The 18,755-nt window shown below is 40.8% G+C and overlaps 1 protein-coding gene across 11 annotated transcripts; it reads right to left on the bottom strand.

Annotated features, from left to right (window-relative positions):
• Positions 1-2,126: 2,126 nt before the first annotated feature.
• TDRD1 (tudor domain containing 1) lies at positions 2,127-18,649 on the bottom strand. Of its 11 annotated transcripts, XM_056494458.1 has the most exons (23): positions 18,546-18,641; positions 17,386-17,573; positions 17,050-17,168; positions 15,861-15,925; positions 15,517-15,664; positions 15,033-15,138; positions 14,676-14,715; positions 13,053-13,101; positions 12,072-12,152; positions 11,574-11,750; positions 10,974-11,081; positions 10,300-10,470; positions 9,831-10,070; positions 8,403-8,525; positions 7,412-7,522; positions 7,063-7,233; positions 5,902-6,147; positions 5,268-5,384; positions 4,945-5,055; positions 4,523-4,690; positions 3,973-4,194; positions 3,751-3,797; positions 2,127-3,137 (listed from the first exon to the last, which is right to left on the bottom strand). In XM_056494458.1, exons 2-23 carry the CDS (start codon positions 17,499-17,501, stop codon positions 3,045-3,047), a joined length of 2,829 nt encoding a protein of 942 aa, XP_056350433.1. In that variant the 5' UTR covers positions 17,502-17,573; positions 18,546-18,641; the 3' UTR covers positions 2,127-3,044. The 11 variants fall into 11 exon arrangements, with proteins under 11 accessions (XP_056350433.1, XP_056350442.1, XP_056350437.1 ...); XM_056494467.1 differs by lacking the exon at positions 17,386-17,573 and having other exon boundaries at positions 12,072-12,149; positions 18,593-18,649; XM_056494462.1 differs by lacking the exon at positions 17,386-17,573 and having other exon boundaries at positions 18,500-18,547.
• Positions 18,650-18,755: the final 106 nt, after the last annotated feature.

The following is an 18,755-nucleotide window of genomic DNA, read 5'->3' as shown; positions in this document are numbered from 1 at the left end:
GCAGGCTCAGCATTTCCCCTGGCTGCCCCCCAAAAGTGCTAGAAACACGGGCTCCATCGCCTCCCCGGGAAGGATGTCCCGGGCTCCATCCCCTCCCCGGGAAGGATGTCCCGGGTTCCATCCCCTGCCCGGGAAGGATGTCCCGGGCTCCACTCCCTCCCCGGGTAGGATGTCCCGGGCTCCATTCCCTCCCCGGGAAGGATGTCCCGAGCTCCATCCCAGCCCCGGGAAGGATGTCCCGAGCTCCATCCCCGCCCCGGGTAGGATGTCCCGGGCTCCATCGCCTCCCCGGGAAGGATGTCCCGGGCTCCATCGCCTCCCCGGGAAGGATGTCCCGGGCTCCATCCCAGCCCCGGGAAGGATGTCCCGGGTTCCATCCCTTGCCCGGGAAGGATGTCCCGGGCTCCATTCCCGCCCCGGGAAGGCTCTCCCGGGCTCCATCCCAGCCCCAGGAAGGATGTCCCGGGTTCCATCCCCTCCCCGGGAAGGATGTCCCGGGCTCCATCCCCTCCCCGGGAAGGCTCTCCCGGGCTCCATCCCCGCCCCAGGAAGGCTCTCCCGGGCTCCATCCCTTGCCCGGGAAGGATGTCCCGGGCTCCATCCCCGCCCCGGGAAGGCTCTCCCGGGCTCCATCCCCGCCGTGGGGAGGCAGCGGCCCGGAGCAGCGGAGGATGAGCCGGGCGGGGGCTGCCCTCGAGTCCCGCTGCACACCCGGCTCCGCTGAGCGAGCGAACCCCCAGCACCTCCGAGCCCTACGCGGCCCCCACCCTCCCAGCCGGGGGTTTAAGACGTTCTCAATTAATAAGAATGGGAAAAAAGCTCTCCGAGGCGCACTTTACCTTTCCCCGGTACCCTACACGGCCCCAGTTCACCTGCGGGGGCTCTGAGCAGCCTTCTCCCCAGCCGGATTTACACCGCGTTCAGCTGTGACAGCATCTCCTCCACATCCACCGCAGCCTGAACCTGTAACTGCGAACTGGGGGAGGCGGGGAAACCACCGCAGGAACACCCACATCGCTGGAGGCTACTTTTAGGAGGAACGTCGGTGTATCTCCACTCCTCCAGCAGACTCCGTACAGCCAAAAATGTCAGCAGCCCTGGAGCACAGCCAGCAGCCCTGGCAGCAGCACCAAGCAGTACAGCCACACGATCCGTCTGCCCCAAAGCAGCTTCATGTAGGACTCAACTTTTTATTGAGAATGCTTTTGAGAATGTTTGCCCTAATGCTTGTTTTTTCCACAGATAACTATTCTTGACCAGTGAGTACAAGTACCACAATCATACCGACTACACCTGGAGGAAGGATGTACGGTGCCTGTTTTAAAAATTATGTTTTGGTATTAGGCTGTTATTAGTATTCTGTGCCAGTAGTAGTACTTGTGCAGATCTGAGCTCCTTTAGTCAAAGTACAGCTTGCACACCTCTTCCCACACAAAACCTAAAAACAGATCAATAATTTTTGAAATGTACAGGCAAAACACACCCTTGTGTCTACCTCACAGTATGCAGTTAGGAATGGAACACATCAAGCACTAAATAATAAATAATTCCAGTCAAACCTAGTAAGCAAAGTATACTCCAGTTCCTCCAACAGTGCTTCATAAATTAAAATTATCTTGTAAGGATTAAAAAAAAAGCCTTGTTGTTTTGCAGTGCTAGGTAATTTTTTTATTAATTTCATACTACTTCCCTTTCAAAAGTGCTGCTCTGGACTTGCAGTTCACTTGTTTTTCTTGTTCAGAAGGGAACAAGGATTTTATTTGCAAGAATCTTCACATTTTGCAATGCTTTTGGCTACTGCAGTCAAACTCACTGCATTTCAGAAGGTAAGTGCTAGGAGAGGCAGGATGTGGATAAGTGAATAAGAGGTGTGGGAGTACTAAAACATCAGTGAAGTGCTTTGCATGGGGGCAAATGCTTATGCAAGTCACTCTGGTCCCAGGGACTCAAAGACACTTGACAAAGCCACAACCAGGGTATGAACAGAACTCCAGAAATCCAAGTGCAAGCATTCATCTAATTATTAGATACTGCAAGAATATGATGTGACAAAAGCTGAGAGGCAGGAAAAAGAAATCTGAGGCAATTTGAGTATAATAAAACACTAAGTCAAAGGAAAATATTTTGCAACAATTTTAATCTCAAGACTCTTCCAATGTGCAAAAGCCCAAACTTGAAGTATGTGTTTTAAGTGGACAGAAAGGCTGATCCTGCACTTTCAATCAGCAAATGTCTACCGTGTTCCACGAACAATAATCTGACATTCCTGAATTAGTCAGAAATGACAACTAGGTAACTGAAGAAATACTGAAAATCTCTTAATAATTTGATTCAGTATTTTTGTCATAGCCCAGAAAGGGTCTTCTTTATTATGATGTGAAAACTTGATGGGGTAGAAATCCTGATGATGTAGCTACACACAAACCAGCTTCAATACAATTAATTTCAAAATAACATTCACATATGCACATTATACAGCATAAGTGTAAAGAAAGAACTGTGCACATTAAAGTGTTTACTGATTTTAGAGAGAACTCCCTGTATGCAGTCCAAGACAACATTCAACCTTTAAGGATACTGAAATCAAGTTTATGAAGAACAAATCTCAGTCTAACTTCAGACCAAAATTTCAGTTGAAAGACGAGTAATCAAAAAAAGATACAGTTTTTCAAGTAATATAAATGGTACCAAAGTTAAGTGAGCCTTACAATTATTTCAAATCCAAGTCTGCAGAACAGGCTCTCAAGGTAATGGCCATTCCATGAACTTCTGTTCATTCAACAAGAAAATACAAGCAAAAGGTTTAGCAGCACATGGTGCCATAAAACAAGAACAGAACAGAAATTTTAGCTTGCAGCTTTGCAATCCTCTAAGTTACATACTTGTGTCACAGTAACAATCCAAGCATATGTACAAATGCAGGTACTTAAACAGCACAGTTCTACAAAGTGATCTTCATTTTTTAACCTGATGCTCTTGATCTTCTAAAAAAGGAACCACAGCAACTTGGTGGACATGCAGAAGAAGTGGTGCATGTCTGAGACTTAGTGCTTCAACAGATTTTTCATATCCGTGAATCCATCTGGATTCCCAAACTTGTTTAAAAGGAAGAGTAGGACTTGCCTATGCTTTTCAAGCTGTGGAATAAGCAGAAAGAGTTAGAAGTGTAATTCTGGATTTTTTTAATTGCTGATTTCAGATCAGGGTAGATGCTAATATGACAAACTCAGCTAAGTACCATATTAATTCAATAAATATATTTAGTTCCCTTCTCTTGTAAAATCTTCTGGAAGGGGAAAAAGCCAACAGAACTGCAGGTTTTTTTTCAATGTATGTGTCCCTCCCCTCTACTTTTTTTTTTCCTGAAGCAGCTTCCTCAAACCAATTTGATTAAATAATCAAATTTACATTGAGATCAGCATCTTAAATTAGGCAACAGAGAAAAGTACCACTCCTGAGACTTCAAACTCTAAAAAAATGAAGTAAGAGCTGTCTGTGGGGCAAATACAGACTAATGAAGTCTGTGTGCTCTAAACACCTTCCTCCCTTCAGCCTCAGTATGCTCTAATTATTAGCATGTATTAAATTTTTTTTTTTTTTTTTTTTTTTTTTTGAGAAGAAGGTTCAGGATATATTTCACAAAACTTCCATGTTTCAGTAGTCCCCCTACTCCCATTTGCTTCCTACACAAGGTTTCTCTCTAGTTCTGGAAACATAAAAAAAGAAAGTATTGCTTAGAGTGAATCTTACTTGCACTTTCAATTCTGTGCAGCAGCAGCTGGTCTCACCTCCATTACCTACAAAAACCAAAGTGAATGAGCAAAATACACACGCACATTCCTGCACATTCCTTCCTGTATTTAAGAGACAACATGTGGCATTGTCCAGGATTTTTAGAAGTCATTTAGCCACCCCCGTGCTTACAAATTCCTCAGAAAAAGCCAACTGAAGTGATTAAGCCAAAGTGTGTACCTTGATGTTTACTATGAGAGTTTTCAGCACTGCAGGATGTGACCAAACCCTCCTTTAGCAGTTTGTCAGCTATATTAACATAATCATTGTCCATGTGTTTCTCCACCTTTACTAAATTAACATTCCCGTTAATCCCTTTCACTGTAATTGTGACGTGTTGCTTCAATAATAGTTTTTTCAACTTGTCAAGCACTAATGGAGACCACTCAGCTTTCTCTATTCCTGCAAAAAAAGGAAAATCAAGTTTGTTATATAAATAATTCCTTTAAACTATAACTTGAATTGTACATACATGTTTTGGAAAATACGATGCTAAACTTTCCCAATATAAATAGCTTGAATTCTAGAGATAATGAACTAAAAACACTTTTTTCTAAACCAGCTTTTACCATGTTTATCAATATAGTATTTCAGAAGATCATCATGTTGTTTACCAGTATTAAAGAATTAACACTATCATCAGAAGAGATACAAATTTATAATGTTCAAGAAAATCAATCAGGGGTTTTTGGAGTGGGTTTTTTTGCTTATTTTGGGGAGTTTCTTTTACCTGCAAGTGAACATGCAATTGTCTGAAAAGGCAGCTTTAAATAGGAATCAGCAATTGGCAGCACCTTTGAAAGGGGTAAAGTTTCTGTGCTGCCATAGTCTCCATACAGGACTTTCACTGCAGACTGGGAAGCTTCCAGAACAACAGCTCTGTACCAATTGCCATTACCTGAAAAGATTGGGACAAGAATGGTCATGTGTGAAGAGTCATCTTATAAACACCATTTATCCTGAGAACAAGAAACTGTAGTTTTCCAGGAATTTTTAAATACTGTGGTGAATATATAAAAGGCCAATTGACAAGAAGCACAATTAAGAGTTCCATAAGCACTTTCAAGCTGGTGCTTTTCCTTTGTCTAAAGCAAAAATGAAAGCTGTGTTTTACGCTGGCCAAGGAAATGGAAGGATAAACGACTGTCTTACCTGAAAACTGAGCACAACAGGCTTCACCCAGTTTTGGCTGGAAGGGCTGTTTGTTACAAGATCTACAATAGTCTTCCAGTGAAATCAGCTCCTTCAGGAGCTTCTTTTGACCTGCAGAAAAAATCCACATTCGTTAACCACATGTGGGTACAATGAAGAGCCATGCTTAAGTCCCTCTGCTCCTACCTTTGATTTTTTTGTATTTTCCTACTGTCCAAGGTACATTTCTGCACTGTTCAGTTCACTATACACATTCATTTAATTAACTAGCTTGCAGCAGTGACTTCTTACTGGTATTAGGAACAATGAACATTTTTTCTTACCTGTATTTGGAACTGGTACAGCATAGAACAAGTCTGGGCTTACAACTTCTGTTACCCAGACAGACATGGTTTCATCTACAGCCAATTCAATTGACTTCCAGTGCCCAAGTGAGGTTGCTAATAGAAATTGTAAGAAAATGCAGTGTTATCACTGTCCTCCAAGCATATATATATTTTAAGGAATGGTTATTTTATTTCAAATAAAAATTATTTGAATTTCAGACACAACGACGTGTCTTCCCTTCAGGAAGACAAATCTAAACCAAGATAAATGGTGCTTACTTTGCTGTTCATAAACTGTTGATATATAAAAGTAGCTAAAGTAAAAAACACCTCAGAAAAAATAAGATCTTGAAAAGCAAACATGAGAAAAGTTTCAGTCACAGAAAACTTCTTAATTTTCTGATTCACTGAGAGTAAAACAACACTCATTTAAGACAAACACATTGATTTTTCTCTTTCCCTTTTTGTCTATAATGCCACCTGCAGGGCAGCTGGTGCTCAGCTGTAAGAACTGACAATATAACTAAAACTATGCATTGATACTAACTGTAGTTAAACAAAAAAATACCAGTTAAAGGCTGGAATACTGAAAATTCTCATTAAATCTAAAAGTTAACATTTCTTTCATTACCTTTTTGATCAACAGACTTGTCTGGAAAGTCATTTTTATCTTGCAGAACTTCCTTTACAACCAGTTTTTCTGAAGTTAGTATCTCATTGATCATTTTTGGACAGTCTGTGGAATTGTCAGTAAGCACTACACCTGCCCCATCTTCAGAAAGGGAAGTTACTGTGGCTTGAAGTTCTAAACCTGAAGTGTACATATGAAATCTTCTTGTAGCTTCTGGATTCCATTTGCTACTTCCAGGCTTTATACCTAGGAAGTAAACTAACTGTTAAAATATCTCCATTCATTGACTTTCGTCAATATTATAATTTCCTTCAAAAAATACTTCAAAAAAATTATTTAGAACATACCCTGAAATACCAAGGCTACTTTTACTATCCCAGGGCAACACGTTCTTCATCCTGTTAACTGCTCTCCCTCTTTCTCCTCTTTTTTAAATGCCCACATTTCTTCAGGACCCTCAAGTTTCATCTTCTATATTTTATGATCCAACCAAGTAAATCCTTTGCCTTAGCACAAACAACGCTATTAAGATTGTTTTTGATACCAGTATAATCAGGGCTTTTTATTGAAGGAGCAGACAAAAGCTAATTGTTTTACGGGTGGGTGGGTGGGTGAGGGAACATCAAAAGGCACTTGAACAAAATGAGGTCTAGAGCTTTTTCCTGTTTCCACATTTTTCATTTTCAAACCAAGTAGATTACATCAGAAAGAAAGAAAAACTCTGCAGAACTTTGAATGGTGTGGAAAAGGAATTTCCAGAACACTGAGAAACAAGAGTACAGTGCCAAACTCTTCAGGAGTCAAATGAAAGAGAACTGAAAGGCCAGCTTGCTTCATTAAAACAGATTAGCTCCTTTGCCTGCAAAAATTTTGAGAAATAAAGCTGCACGAAAGCACATTTACTCCTAGCAAGGCAACAACCAAAAACCAGTAAGCACTACAGATGAAGCAGAACTAAGCAAGCTCCCTTTGACCAGTAAAGCAGTAAGCCAAGTCCATGCAGATCACTCCAGAGAACTGGCAGGAGCTCAGAGAAGAGAAAGCAAACAAACCCAAAAGAACCACGTTCTGCACAGTATTCCCTTGTCATCACCTCCTTCCCCCAAAGCAGCAAGTCTCTAAATGCAAGACCTCTTGTAAGAGAGAATTCATAAGAGTCACCTGAGAGCCAGCACTTAATTGCTTGAAATGGAAGTTTTAGGAATGAGGATGAGATCTGCCGGATATTTTTCAGTGGTACTTCCTCAGTATTTCCATAGTCCACGAAGCTCACTCGAACACTCCCATTTGAAGTGATACTTTTCACCACAGCACGGTACCAGTTACCATCCTCTAATTTTAAAGAAGATTTAAAAAAAATTAATAACTACTTCACACATTTGCTAAATCTACTAGCTTTCACTTGTTATTAAATAAATATAATTCTTTGCTGTCCACTGCCAATATAAACTATCAGCTAGTTTTTCATGTTCACCCTATAAAAACAAAACTAATTTAGTCTGCTACTTGCCAGAGTAAAAAGCACAGCAAGGGTCTCCATTTTCAGGCTCAAAAACATCTGGTAGTGTTTTCTGACAGTATTCAGACAACGATTTGTTAAGTGAGTTTAGAGCAAGCAACTCTGAAAATTAGAAAGGAAAAAAACCAAAGGAAAGACAATTAAATGAGCTGACTTGAACTTTATCAATGCTGTTCACTCTAGAGTTTACTTGTAAACCTTCAAATGCATTCCTTGACTATGTAAGTCAAGGAACAAACATCCTTCACTTTTTAAGAGCTTCCCCATATTTTTTGAATGCCTTTAGCTCCCTCTTCAGCCACTGAATTTTGTCACATGCTTTTTCTAGCATTTAAAAAGCCAGTGGCTATCAGAAGTCTTGATATAAACTTCTGGTAGAGAAACAAGATTAGTTTTTAACTAATCCAGTAGGAAGTCACATCTCAATGGTTGCATTTTCTCATTTTTGCGTTACAATTATCGTATCTTTAGGTTTTTATAAATTAGAGTGCACTAGAAGAGAGCTCCAGTAAACATTGTCTTGGGACAGGGATCATGTCTCTTATTTGCTTTTACTAACAGAATCACTAAATCATGAAGGGTGGAAAACACCTTCAAGATCCTTTAGTACAACCATCAACCCAGCACCACCATAATCACTAATGATGCCTCCTGCACACTTCCAGAGACAATGACTCTACCACCTTCCTGGATGATTTATTCCAGTGCCTGGCCACTCTTACATTGAAAAATAATTAAGATATCCTTTGGCTAGGTTATGGTAGCTCTTTCACTTTCCTCTATTGCTTATCCTCAATATTTTCAGATTTCAATACCATGATCAAATTTCTTTGTCACTCCAACTTGTACTCTTAGATAAAAACCTCAGAGGTAAGCTTTCGTGCTGTAAGCTTACTTGGCATAGTAGATCATTAGAACTATAATAAATGACAAATCAGAAAGCAAAGAAACTATAAGAAAGAATTAAGCTGAATAAACTTACCATGGCTGTTTGAAATCTGACAGTAGAATTCTCCAGGATTGTACACTGTACATACTATGACACTGAGTGTTTGGTTAAGAGTTAATTTAATCCACTTGCACATTCTTTTGTTCCTTGTGTCCTCTAGAGAGGACAGAGAAAAGCACAGAATAAAAAGACATTACAGTAATTTTTACAGGAAAACAACCCCATCCTGAAGAGAAATATGCCAGTTGTTAAATGTATTTCTTCATTACCAAAAAGAGCAAGCCATAGATAGCAGGGAAGAGTAATCACACAGAGGTAAAGACTAGCTGGCAACAGCCTATGTGAAAGGGACACAGGAACCCTGGTTCCTGGAAACAGGGTAGGGAGCATAGAGGAGGGAAACACCTCTCACCAAGACTACTGGAAACAGTCTAAGGAGGAAGAGCAAAAAAGATTACTGGAAAGACTGGTTGCAGAAATTTGCAGTGTATTATACTTAGGTACCTGAAAAAAGCTGTAAAATACATCATGGGAACTAAATCAGAGCACACTGGAGAACACACTCTGTTTAAAACCTGCATTCAACAGGTCCAGCTCAGTGACGGAAATTACAAAAAGGTGAGAGGTAACGAATAAACTAGTGAAGAACAAATAGCTCCCTGATGAGGGCCACAGATCAAAATGTATTTAGATACAGAAAGTTACTTTTCATTTCATTTTCTGTAAGATTCCTTACTCTTCTGAACAAAGACAATTAATAATTGTGGCCTGGCCACAAGGCACCTAGTGAGAAAGATTGAAATTATTTGAACATAGACTTGACAAAAGAAGTTTTCAGTACCAATGGATCAGAAGATAATATATATGCTTGCTAGACACAGAATGGAAAAAAAAGGAACTTGGCATGCTTCGTATGAGAGAAACCAGGAATCTTCCCCAAGATTTCAAAGCAATTCAATGTAACTTTTGCAAAAATCTCTCAGATTGAAGCTTTGGTTACTAAATTCAAACAAGGCAATTTAAGCATAGACTTGAAGCTTTATAACCTACAACAGTCAAATTTCCAAGGACTAAGTATGTGGGTTTATGTGTAAAATATAGGACAGTGAAGATGAAAACAGAGGAAACATTACTTGCACTTAATGGATAAGGGTGTAAGAACAAGCAAGTAATAACTAGTCATAGCCTACTTCAACTGGAAATTGTAAGACTTCTAACCAGAGTAAGTACCAACTCCCAAAAGCAGGCAATTACAACTTTGCTAAGCTGGACACCTGGACACACACATACAGACACACAATTTCTTTTTGGCTAAGCTGCCATGGCTAAACTTTAGATGTGCAAAGGCTAAACTTGATGAGCCAGACTGAAAAGCTCTTACCAGGTAAGAGCTTGCATTCTCTGTACCCACCCAGCAGGAGGTTAAATAATGTCTGTGCAGCAAGATGTGCTCATACTCACCCTTGGCTTGCTCAACATCACTCCCTCTGGGTGTTGGTAAGACCATGCTCAGCTCCTCAGCTGCACAGCCTTCCTCGATGAGAAGGCTCGATATATTTACTGCTGGAGTACCTGATGTATCTGTAAGCTCCACCACAGATCTAGAACTCTCTTTATTCACTACTTTTACTGTCAACACTTTGTCTTTCACCAGTTTTTTCATGTAAGAAATAATTTCTGAGGTCCATGGTGGCTTTACACCTAAAAAGTCACATAGTACGGAAAGGTTCTGAGGTCAGTCCAACTCTCACCAATGTGCACAACAACTGCAAGTACATTCTGAAATGTTTGTCACATTCCGTAGATATGCCAACCATTACCTCCATCCTTCCCCATGTTTCAATGTGAGATACTACAGGTGTGATGGTGAGGTAATACCACATGTTTTCCCCCCTATCTAGTATAAAACTGCTTATAATTTAATTCATACCTGCAAGGCTACATCTTATGGCTTGAGCTGGCAAGTCCATTAAGCTTGGAATTATAGGACGAAGTCTGGTCAGTGGCAGAGAGTCAGAGTTACCATAGTCCATATAGTCTACCAAAACAGTGTCTTCAGAAGCATAAGCTCTAACAGCAGCACGATACCAAAGGTTATCTTCTAGAAATGAAGCAACAAATGTAATGTCTGAGAACAGAATGATTTTTTTGACAGACCAATATAAAAATACATCTATCTCATTACAGCTCAGGACTACCAGGTGTTGGCTAGGTAGCATTTTGAGAAGCAATCTATCAGAGCAGCATCATTACATATAACCCCATTTCTTCCGAGCTTCTGTTGGGGACTAAAATTTCAAAGATATACTTATTTCCAACCCTGGGGAAATAGTACTTAGCAAAAACCCCCAAATTTTCCATGATCTCTTAAAAAGCTATTCTAAACAATCTGAATTCAGAGTTAAGAGTTTGCTCAATAAAGAGACATTTTAAAATTAGTATTTTAGAGGTATCGTTTTTTTGAATCACTACCAAGCATTATCCACAGCTAAAAATCAGAGATAAATAAACCCTATATGAAACATCTCTAAACTTAATTATGAAATGTATCTTTTTGGTAATAAATTTAAGTGGCATAACTCAGTATTTTCACTCCATTTTTACCTGTGAACTGGGCACAGCACATATTGCCAGCAGCAGGACGGAACGATGAACTACTGGGAAGTTTGTTACAGTACTCATTAAGAGACGCCTCAAGCTCAGCAAGTTCACCTGATGTTAAAATACATAGGTTTTGGAACATAGCCTGTCTTGCAATTATTACAAAATAATTAAGCTCAAAGCCTGGAAGAACATCTTGTTCTTGTTAATAACGGAGATTATTTCAAATATTTAACATTGATCAGACTAGGACTCTTTAATCATTAACATCCAAGAGAGTCCTCATGTGTGTCTGAGGAACCACAGCAGTGAACAAAGAAGGAAAACCAGTGATGGATTTTTTCAGCAAAGGGACCAAGCTGAAGCCAGTGCAAATTGAAAGCAAGCTAGTGGAGGCATGCCAAGAAGAAACCAGGGAAGACAGCTCTTCCAACAACAGGCAATGAGGTCCTCTTGTCTTGTCACACTTTCATATTGACTACCAAGAATTAAAAGGCTGCACATGCCCACAGAAGAAAAATTCACCTTCCTCCAGCCACTCCCTACCAAAGAGAAAAATGCCATACTAGGCATTCTAGATCCCATTTCCAACCCATCACTTACAGGCACTTTGCATCCGCTGACAAAAAAAGGTGTCTGGATTTTGAATGTGGGAAACCACACCAGAAAATTCATCTCCAATATTTAAGGAGACAAACTTGGCAACTGAATTAGCACAGTGAGGAGAGTCTTCAAGCTCAGGCAATTTTTTTTCACTTCCCTTTGAATGGTTTTCTGATTCTGCACATAAAAAAAAAAAAGGCTGCCAATCAAAAGCCAGCTCACTTTGAAAATATAAACATACTGAAACATTTATTCTTTTTATTGATGCTTTGGACTTTGAAGGCTCTTGTCATATTATGAAATTAATTCTCACATAATAATGACTATACCAATGTTTCATACTATTAAAATGTGTATGAACTGATGTCAGTAGTGACCTGAAGGAAGCTCCATGAGCCAACATTTTTAAGTCTGAGGTGATGCTAGTGAGCAGCTAGAATATCATGAAGCACAGGAGGACCTAAAATTCCCCAAGTTTAGTTTGATTTGCTTGCTTACCTCTTGAAGAGTATTCTTTGGCACAACTTCCTGAAGTTAAATGAGACTTCATTTCTAAGGGAACTTTATTTAGGCTGTCTTCTAAAACATAGATGCAAGAATAAATTATTTATCATACAAAGAATAAATTATTTATCATACAAAGCACAACCCTTAATCAGTTGTATTTACATGGGACTAAAGTGAACCATCCTCTGATGGACTGCACAATATTACATGGAAATAAACCTTCTGCACATGAGCAAGTTTAGCAAGCTAAGAGGATCAACAACCACATCCCTGAATGTTTCTGTGGCCTGCAGATCAATGAAATGAATATGATCTTGGCACTACATTGTTCCTGCTCTGCAGCCAGAGGAAAATCTAAACAATAGTGTCTTCCACATGAAAAAAGGTACACCTTGCATGTATTGATTTGCTTTGACAATCAAACCCAGCTCAACTGAAAATCTTGATTCTCACTCTTGAAAGGAAGGTCTGGTGCTTGGCTTGTCTCTCACTGAACCTTGCTAAGTTAGAAACAGAAACATGCTTATAGAGTTCTCCAACTGGATACAGCAATATCCAATGATTGTTCTTTCTTCTGGATACTTAGTGAGCATGTATGAAATGTAAGGAAAGCTGGTAAAATCCTATGTGGAACTAGAAATTGAAACTGTAATTTTTAAAATTTTAAAAATGCATGAGAAACAAATCCATCTATTAAAACAGATAATCCAGAACACACTGAAGTTAATACAGTTCTATTGGAAAAGTAACCTTACAAAACCTTAAAGTTATTAAGCTTAGCAAGGTATTTCAGGCACTGACATTTTATGGAAAGGTGAAACAAAGTAGAATTGAAAAAGAAGAGTCAAAGGAGAGTTGGGAGAGTGGCCAGTGGGAGGAGGGCAAAAGAAAAACAATCATCTTGTACTGAGGTCATGAACATAAAAGTCTTAATTGCGGTGGGTTTTTTTACCCAAACAACCAAACACTTACCAGAATCTGAAAGAGCAACATCTACAGCAAAACTCAACCTCACTTCCTCCTGCAATAGATCAACACCAGTTAGTGGATAGTGCTTTCCCATAAGCTGAGAAAAAAAAATGCCATCATTCCATCCTTTTCCTTTTGGATCATAACAGACATAGAAACACTTGATGGACTGGAAATAATTATAATTAAAACAAGAGGTGATAGCAGATTATTTCCCCCTAAAATAATTAAGGCTTTCAGAAATATTGCTTTGCATATTAAAGTCGCTGTTGGGGCTTGAAGTGCTACCAATTCAACTAACTTCTGCACTCTCTTCTAAAGAATTGGAAAATTAAGGTAAAAATAAAGATTCCCAACAAGTTGAATTACCCTATTTAAAACAGTTACAAGTTATGTTTAATATGGAGTTGTACAGCTATAGCTCCTTGCAGTAACAAAGTTCAAGAAACACTGCAGAGATATACTGAAAATCAATGAAGAACAAGTGCTGAAGACTGACATGTTCACCTCCTCACAGCTGGGCAACAGGACAGGACAACTCAGCTGAAACTCCCACCCTCTTAAATAAGAAGAATCAAATTCCACCTGCTTCCTTGTAACCTTAACACCCCAGAGTAGATTACAGCTACTGCTTTATTTGCTGGCATCCATTTAAAAAAAGTCTAATAATTTAATGTAAGCCACCTTAATATCATTCAACATACAATCTAAACTCTCTTACTTCTGCAGAACTTACGAGAGCTACAAAAGGAAAAGATAAAAAAAACCCCTTCTGTTCTTTGAAAATAAAGTGATTGCAAATTCTTATTCATATACCATTCGGTATATCAGTTGATTAGTTTCATTAGAACTGAGCGACAAGTACACACAGCAACTAACAGGATGAAGTAACAGAAGTCTCATGACACAAAGCCTCCTTTCTAAATTCCTTCAGAAAGTTAAACACATGAACAAGATACTCCAAAGTAGTGCATGACAAAGGAGTTCTACAGAGCAAACACGAGGTTAGTTGCAGGTATGCAAACTTATCACCTTCATAAATGAGATCCTAAGAAACCACAAAGACAGAAAAATCAACTCATGCAGAAGAGTTCACAGGAAGACTGGAAGAAATGTCTGACTCAAAGTAAGACCAAGGGAAGCTTCAACACATTACAAAGAACTGTCTCATCATCATTTCCTTCTACAGCAAAGAAACAACAGCTTATCTGCATCTGGTACTGTGTAATACTACATTAAATGTCCTTCTCTAATAAATTTCCAAGGCTCTAAAATTCAGCTCATGATTTTTTCACAGAACAAAACACCACAAGTTTTCTGAATTGGACACAATAAATCTGTTTCCTGCCCACAGTATTCCTCTAGCAACATCATATATGTCTTGATTTTTAACTTTTTCACAAATGCTTTTTTTTTTTTTTAAACAAAAGCAGGTTTGTCTGATAGTGCCTCTGAGAGCTCAAGAAGGAACAATTTTCTCAATGCTTCTCCTGGTAACTTTTCATTTGAAGCACTGATCTTTCTAAAAGGAGCAACTTGTTCCTTTCCTGTACAAGTTAAATGTAGCACACTGACATTCACTCACAGCAAATCCATTCAAGACACAGTCAAAATTGTATTCCATACCTTGAGATAAACTCCCGTCTTGGTTTTGCTATTACTTAAACTGTAATCAAAGAAAAACATGTCAATTTGAAGAACCAAAGACTGACAAGTAGCATTAATAATACAACCTACTTGCAAACAGATAAAAGGCTGTGTTCATAGTATGTGATTTTTTGCCAACCCTTGTTCCTCATCCACTAAAATGCATAATTACAAATATGGTAATAAGTAATAATGACAGGCATAAGATAATGCAGTACTAGGCTAAGAATAAGCAACATATTTTACAGTAATCATTCCTTCCCATGGTCCTTTATGTTGTAGAGGGAGGGACACTGTCTTTCTGTGAAGATTATTTAGCAGAACTTTCAAACTTACTTCTGTTTAAGGGGCTCACAAACAATTCTGTGTGCTGGCCAATCTTTTTTCTGACAATCTGCAGAGCAATAGTATGTCTGCAGACACTGTGAACATCTGAGCTTTCCTAAAACAAACAGAAAGAGAGGTCTGAGCAAAACACATATTGGAAAGAACAACTGTTTAAATAACTGCTTTACAAAGCAGCTCCCCTGCAATTCTAAGTACATAAAAATAGGTATTTGTATTCACATACAGCTATTGGCCCTTGCTGCCCCAATGACCCAAATTCCTTCAACATTTAAGGGAAAAAACCCCACTGCTTTTGATAAAGAAAAGCTCTCTTCTGCTTGTCAGTTCTGTTACTCCAACTATGTTCTGAATAATCTATACTTGACTATACTTAAAAATTTACATCCATTTAAAGATGTTTCTAAGCAAACCCAATCTGGTTTCACTGATAAATGTACTGGATGTCACAGGCTACAGGACAGCAGACACTTACCAAAAAGACCACAACGATGGCAAGTGCCCCCTTTAGAGGGTGGTACTAACAAACTCAAGAAACTCTTATCATAGCAAATAGAAAAACCACTCTTAGAGGAATACTGTGATTTCTTTGGCTTCCCATTAATCCAATTAGAATGTGACACCTGTGGAAGAAAAACCTGAAGTCATTCTTACTGGAAAAAAGCTGCCCATTAGGGTAGAAATATTCTAATACACAAAAATGTAACAACAAAAGGAGACAAAACTTTTTAAGTTTTAGAAATAAATACATGCTGATTAATTCCTGCTATCTAGAAACGCTCAGAATACATGGGGCAACTATAAAGTGAAATAACTCACAGTATTTTCTTTATCAGCTGCAGCTATGCAGTTCTCTCTACCAGTTTTGTCTTCCATAGAACTTCCTAGAAGCAGAAGTATTTGCAAAGGGATCTGATTAACAACACTAACACATGCCTATGTTATGGAATATTTGCAGGAAGAAACAAGGCTCTTGGCTACTCCTACTATTCTGTCAGCCCATTTGAGCAAATGGAGATGCTTGGACCATGACACACTCTGGAAGTCACTTGTTTTCATTCTGATACCACATTTATTCAATAAAGCAATCAGTGGTATGATTAAAACAACAGTTTCATTTTCTGTGCTTATCACATAATACTGAGAAACAAAACACTCTGAAACAAGAGATTCTGACTTTCCAGTGTGTGCCCTATAAAACCTTGTGGTCTTTCCTGGGAATTCTTCTTTATCAAACAACTCTTAGAAGACATTCAGCTAAGCCTGCATATCAATATAGTAGGAACATTGTTTTTAAACTCATCCACCTACAAAGAATTTGTTTCTTTTCTAGACTACATATGCCATTCAAATCTTAGTCTGGCAGGCCTGTCCAAGGTCTCCACTGAGACAACACAAAGCTTACATGGCCTTTTTTTCCCATCTGGAAGCAAGTTAGTCTTGTAAACGGCCTGAACTAAAACTCTTGCCTAACATGAAGTCAGATTTCATTAACTCTCCAGACCCAAGATGTTTGTACATAAAGCCAGTTCAGATCTCCCAAAATGAAGCCTTTCCCTCTTCCCAGCTCGGAGTAAGAGAACATGGATCAGACAGTACTGAGGCACTTAAGAAGCAAGAAACATTGCTGAAGGAACTCCAAATCCCATGTATTGGTCCAAATTCCCTAACATTTCAATTATCCTGGTGGGTTTTTTTAGTTTCTGAGACATTTCAGCAGACACAAGTTTGGATAATTAGGAGCTGTATTTATAAGCCAAACTCACACTAATTATATGTATCAATAATAAAGCATATACACAATCACAAAAGAATGAAGTCAAGCTACCTCTGTCAAGCTTAGGACAAAGTCTCTCTTATTGTACCTGTGCTGCTGTTAAAACTTTCTGTACTGTTTCTACATTTGTCAAAAATACCCTGTATTGTTTGCTTACAAAATACTGGATTTTATTAGGTATTTCAGAAACTCAGCCTCAAAACTAAAAGCTTTTCAACAGTAAGTTGGTACCTGTGACCCTGTTGCTTAAATCTGCATCTGCAACTCCATTATGTTGAAGATTAAGTGGTTCTGTCATCGTGTAAAGGTTGCCATTAGAGTATGAACAAAAGTGGCTGTGGGCCAAGTAGCTGCAAAAGCATGGATTTAAAGATTAATTCAGGCAGGCACACAAATTAAAGTATTTTTGGGTCATATTCTGAAGATATATTTGAGCATTCATTTTAGAAGGCAAATTCTCTACCATGTATTTCTTTTGTTTGCACGGCAATTCACTTTCTACATTAAAGAACTCAACAATGAATACTGCAGTTAAATGATGAAAATTTCTTTAGGACAGGAACACACCGACAAAAGGAGTGGCCATCAACACCTGCACGTGAATCCCGAGGAGACCTCGCTGTACTATTGTCAGAGAACGTTGTAGTAATAAAAAGCACGGGCTGCACTCCTGGGTTCCTCATGCCCAGGAGCCTGAGGGGAATCACTGCCCTGGGCTCTGCCGAAATGCATTTTCAGCACCTGCTTTCCAAATGCTAAAACGCAGTTATCATTATTTTCAATGAAAAGTATAAGAGAAAACAAACTAAAATGAACCTGCGAATAAAGCAGAGTAGTCTTCAAAGTGACACTGCAAACCAACTCCACCAGAAATGCGCTTTCTACAACCGCAATTAAGCAGGTGCTATTAAAATTAAGTCATTTTAAGTAACTCAGAATAAAATCAGACAGCCCCGTCCCACGGCCTCCAGCCAAGCTCGCAGCCAACCCTGCCGCCTCCGGCCCTCTCTGCCCTCAGCAAAGCGCTTCACCCCCGGCTCCTTTCTCGGGGGGCAGCGAAGCTTCCCTGCCCCTCTCTCCCCTCACAGCGCCGCTCACCCCGAGCCGCCCCTGCCCCTTTTTCTCCCTCGAAAGAGCCGCTCAGCCAGGGCCGCCCCTGCCCCTCTTAATCCCTCGAAAGAGCCGCTCAGCCCGGGCCGCCCCTGCCCCTCTCAGCGCCGCTCACCCCGGGCCGTTCCCCTGCCCCTCTCTCCCCTCACAGCGCCTCTCACCCCGGGCCGTTTCCCTGCCCCTCTCTCCCCTCACAGCGCCGCTCACCCCGGGCCGTTTCCCTGTCCCTCTCTCCCCTCACAGCGCCGCTCACCCCGGGCCGTTCCCCTGCCCCTCTCTCCCCTCACAGCGCCGCTCACCCCGCGCCGTTTCCCTGCCCCTCTCTCCCCTCACAGCGCCGCTCACCCCGGGCCGTTCCCCTGCCCCTCTCTCCCCTCACAGCGCCGCTCACCCCGGGCCGTTTCCCTGTCCCTCTCTCCCCTCACAGCTCCGCTCACCCCGGGCCGCCCCCGCCCCTCTCTCCCCTCACAGCGCCGCTCACCCCGGGCCGTCCCTGCCCCTCTCTCCCCTCACAGCGCCGCTCACCCCGGGCCGTTCCCCTGTCCCTCTCTCCCCTCACAGCGCCGCTCACCCCGGGCCGTTCCCCTGTCCCTCTCTCCCCTCACAGCGCCGCTCACCCCGGGCCGTTTCCCTCTACCCTCTCTCCCCTCACAGCGCCGCTCACCCCGGGCCGTTTCCCTGCCCCTCTCTCCCCTCACAGCCGCCTCCCCGCCGTCGGCGCTGCCCCACGCGGGAAGCAGGGCGGGCCGCTCATTCGAGGACCGTCGGGAAGAGAGGAAGCAGCGGCCCCCGGAGGCCAGGCACGTCTCCAGCGGGTCCCCGCGGGC

Source organism: Oenanthe melanoleuca, chromosome 6 (assembly GCF_029582105.1).
Source record: "Oenanthe melanoleuca isolate GR-GAL-2019-014 chromosome 6, OMel1.0, whole genome shotgun sequence".
In the NCBI taxonomy this organism is placed as follows: domain Eukaryota; kingdom Metazoa; phylum Chordata; class Aves; order Passeriformes; family Muscicapidae; genus Oenanthe; species Oenanthe melanoleuca.
Note: the sequence above shows the minus strand (reverse complement) of the source record. Positions and strands in the feature narration are given on the sequence as shown.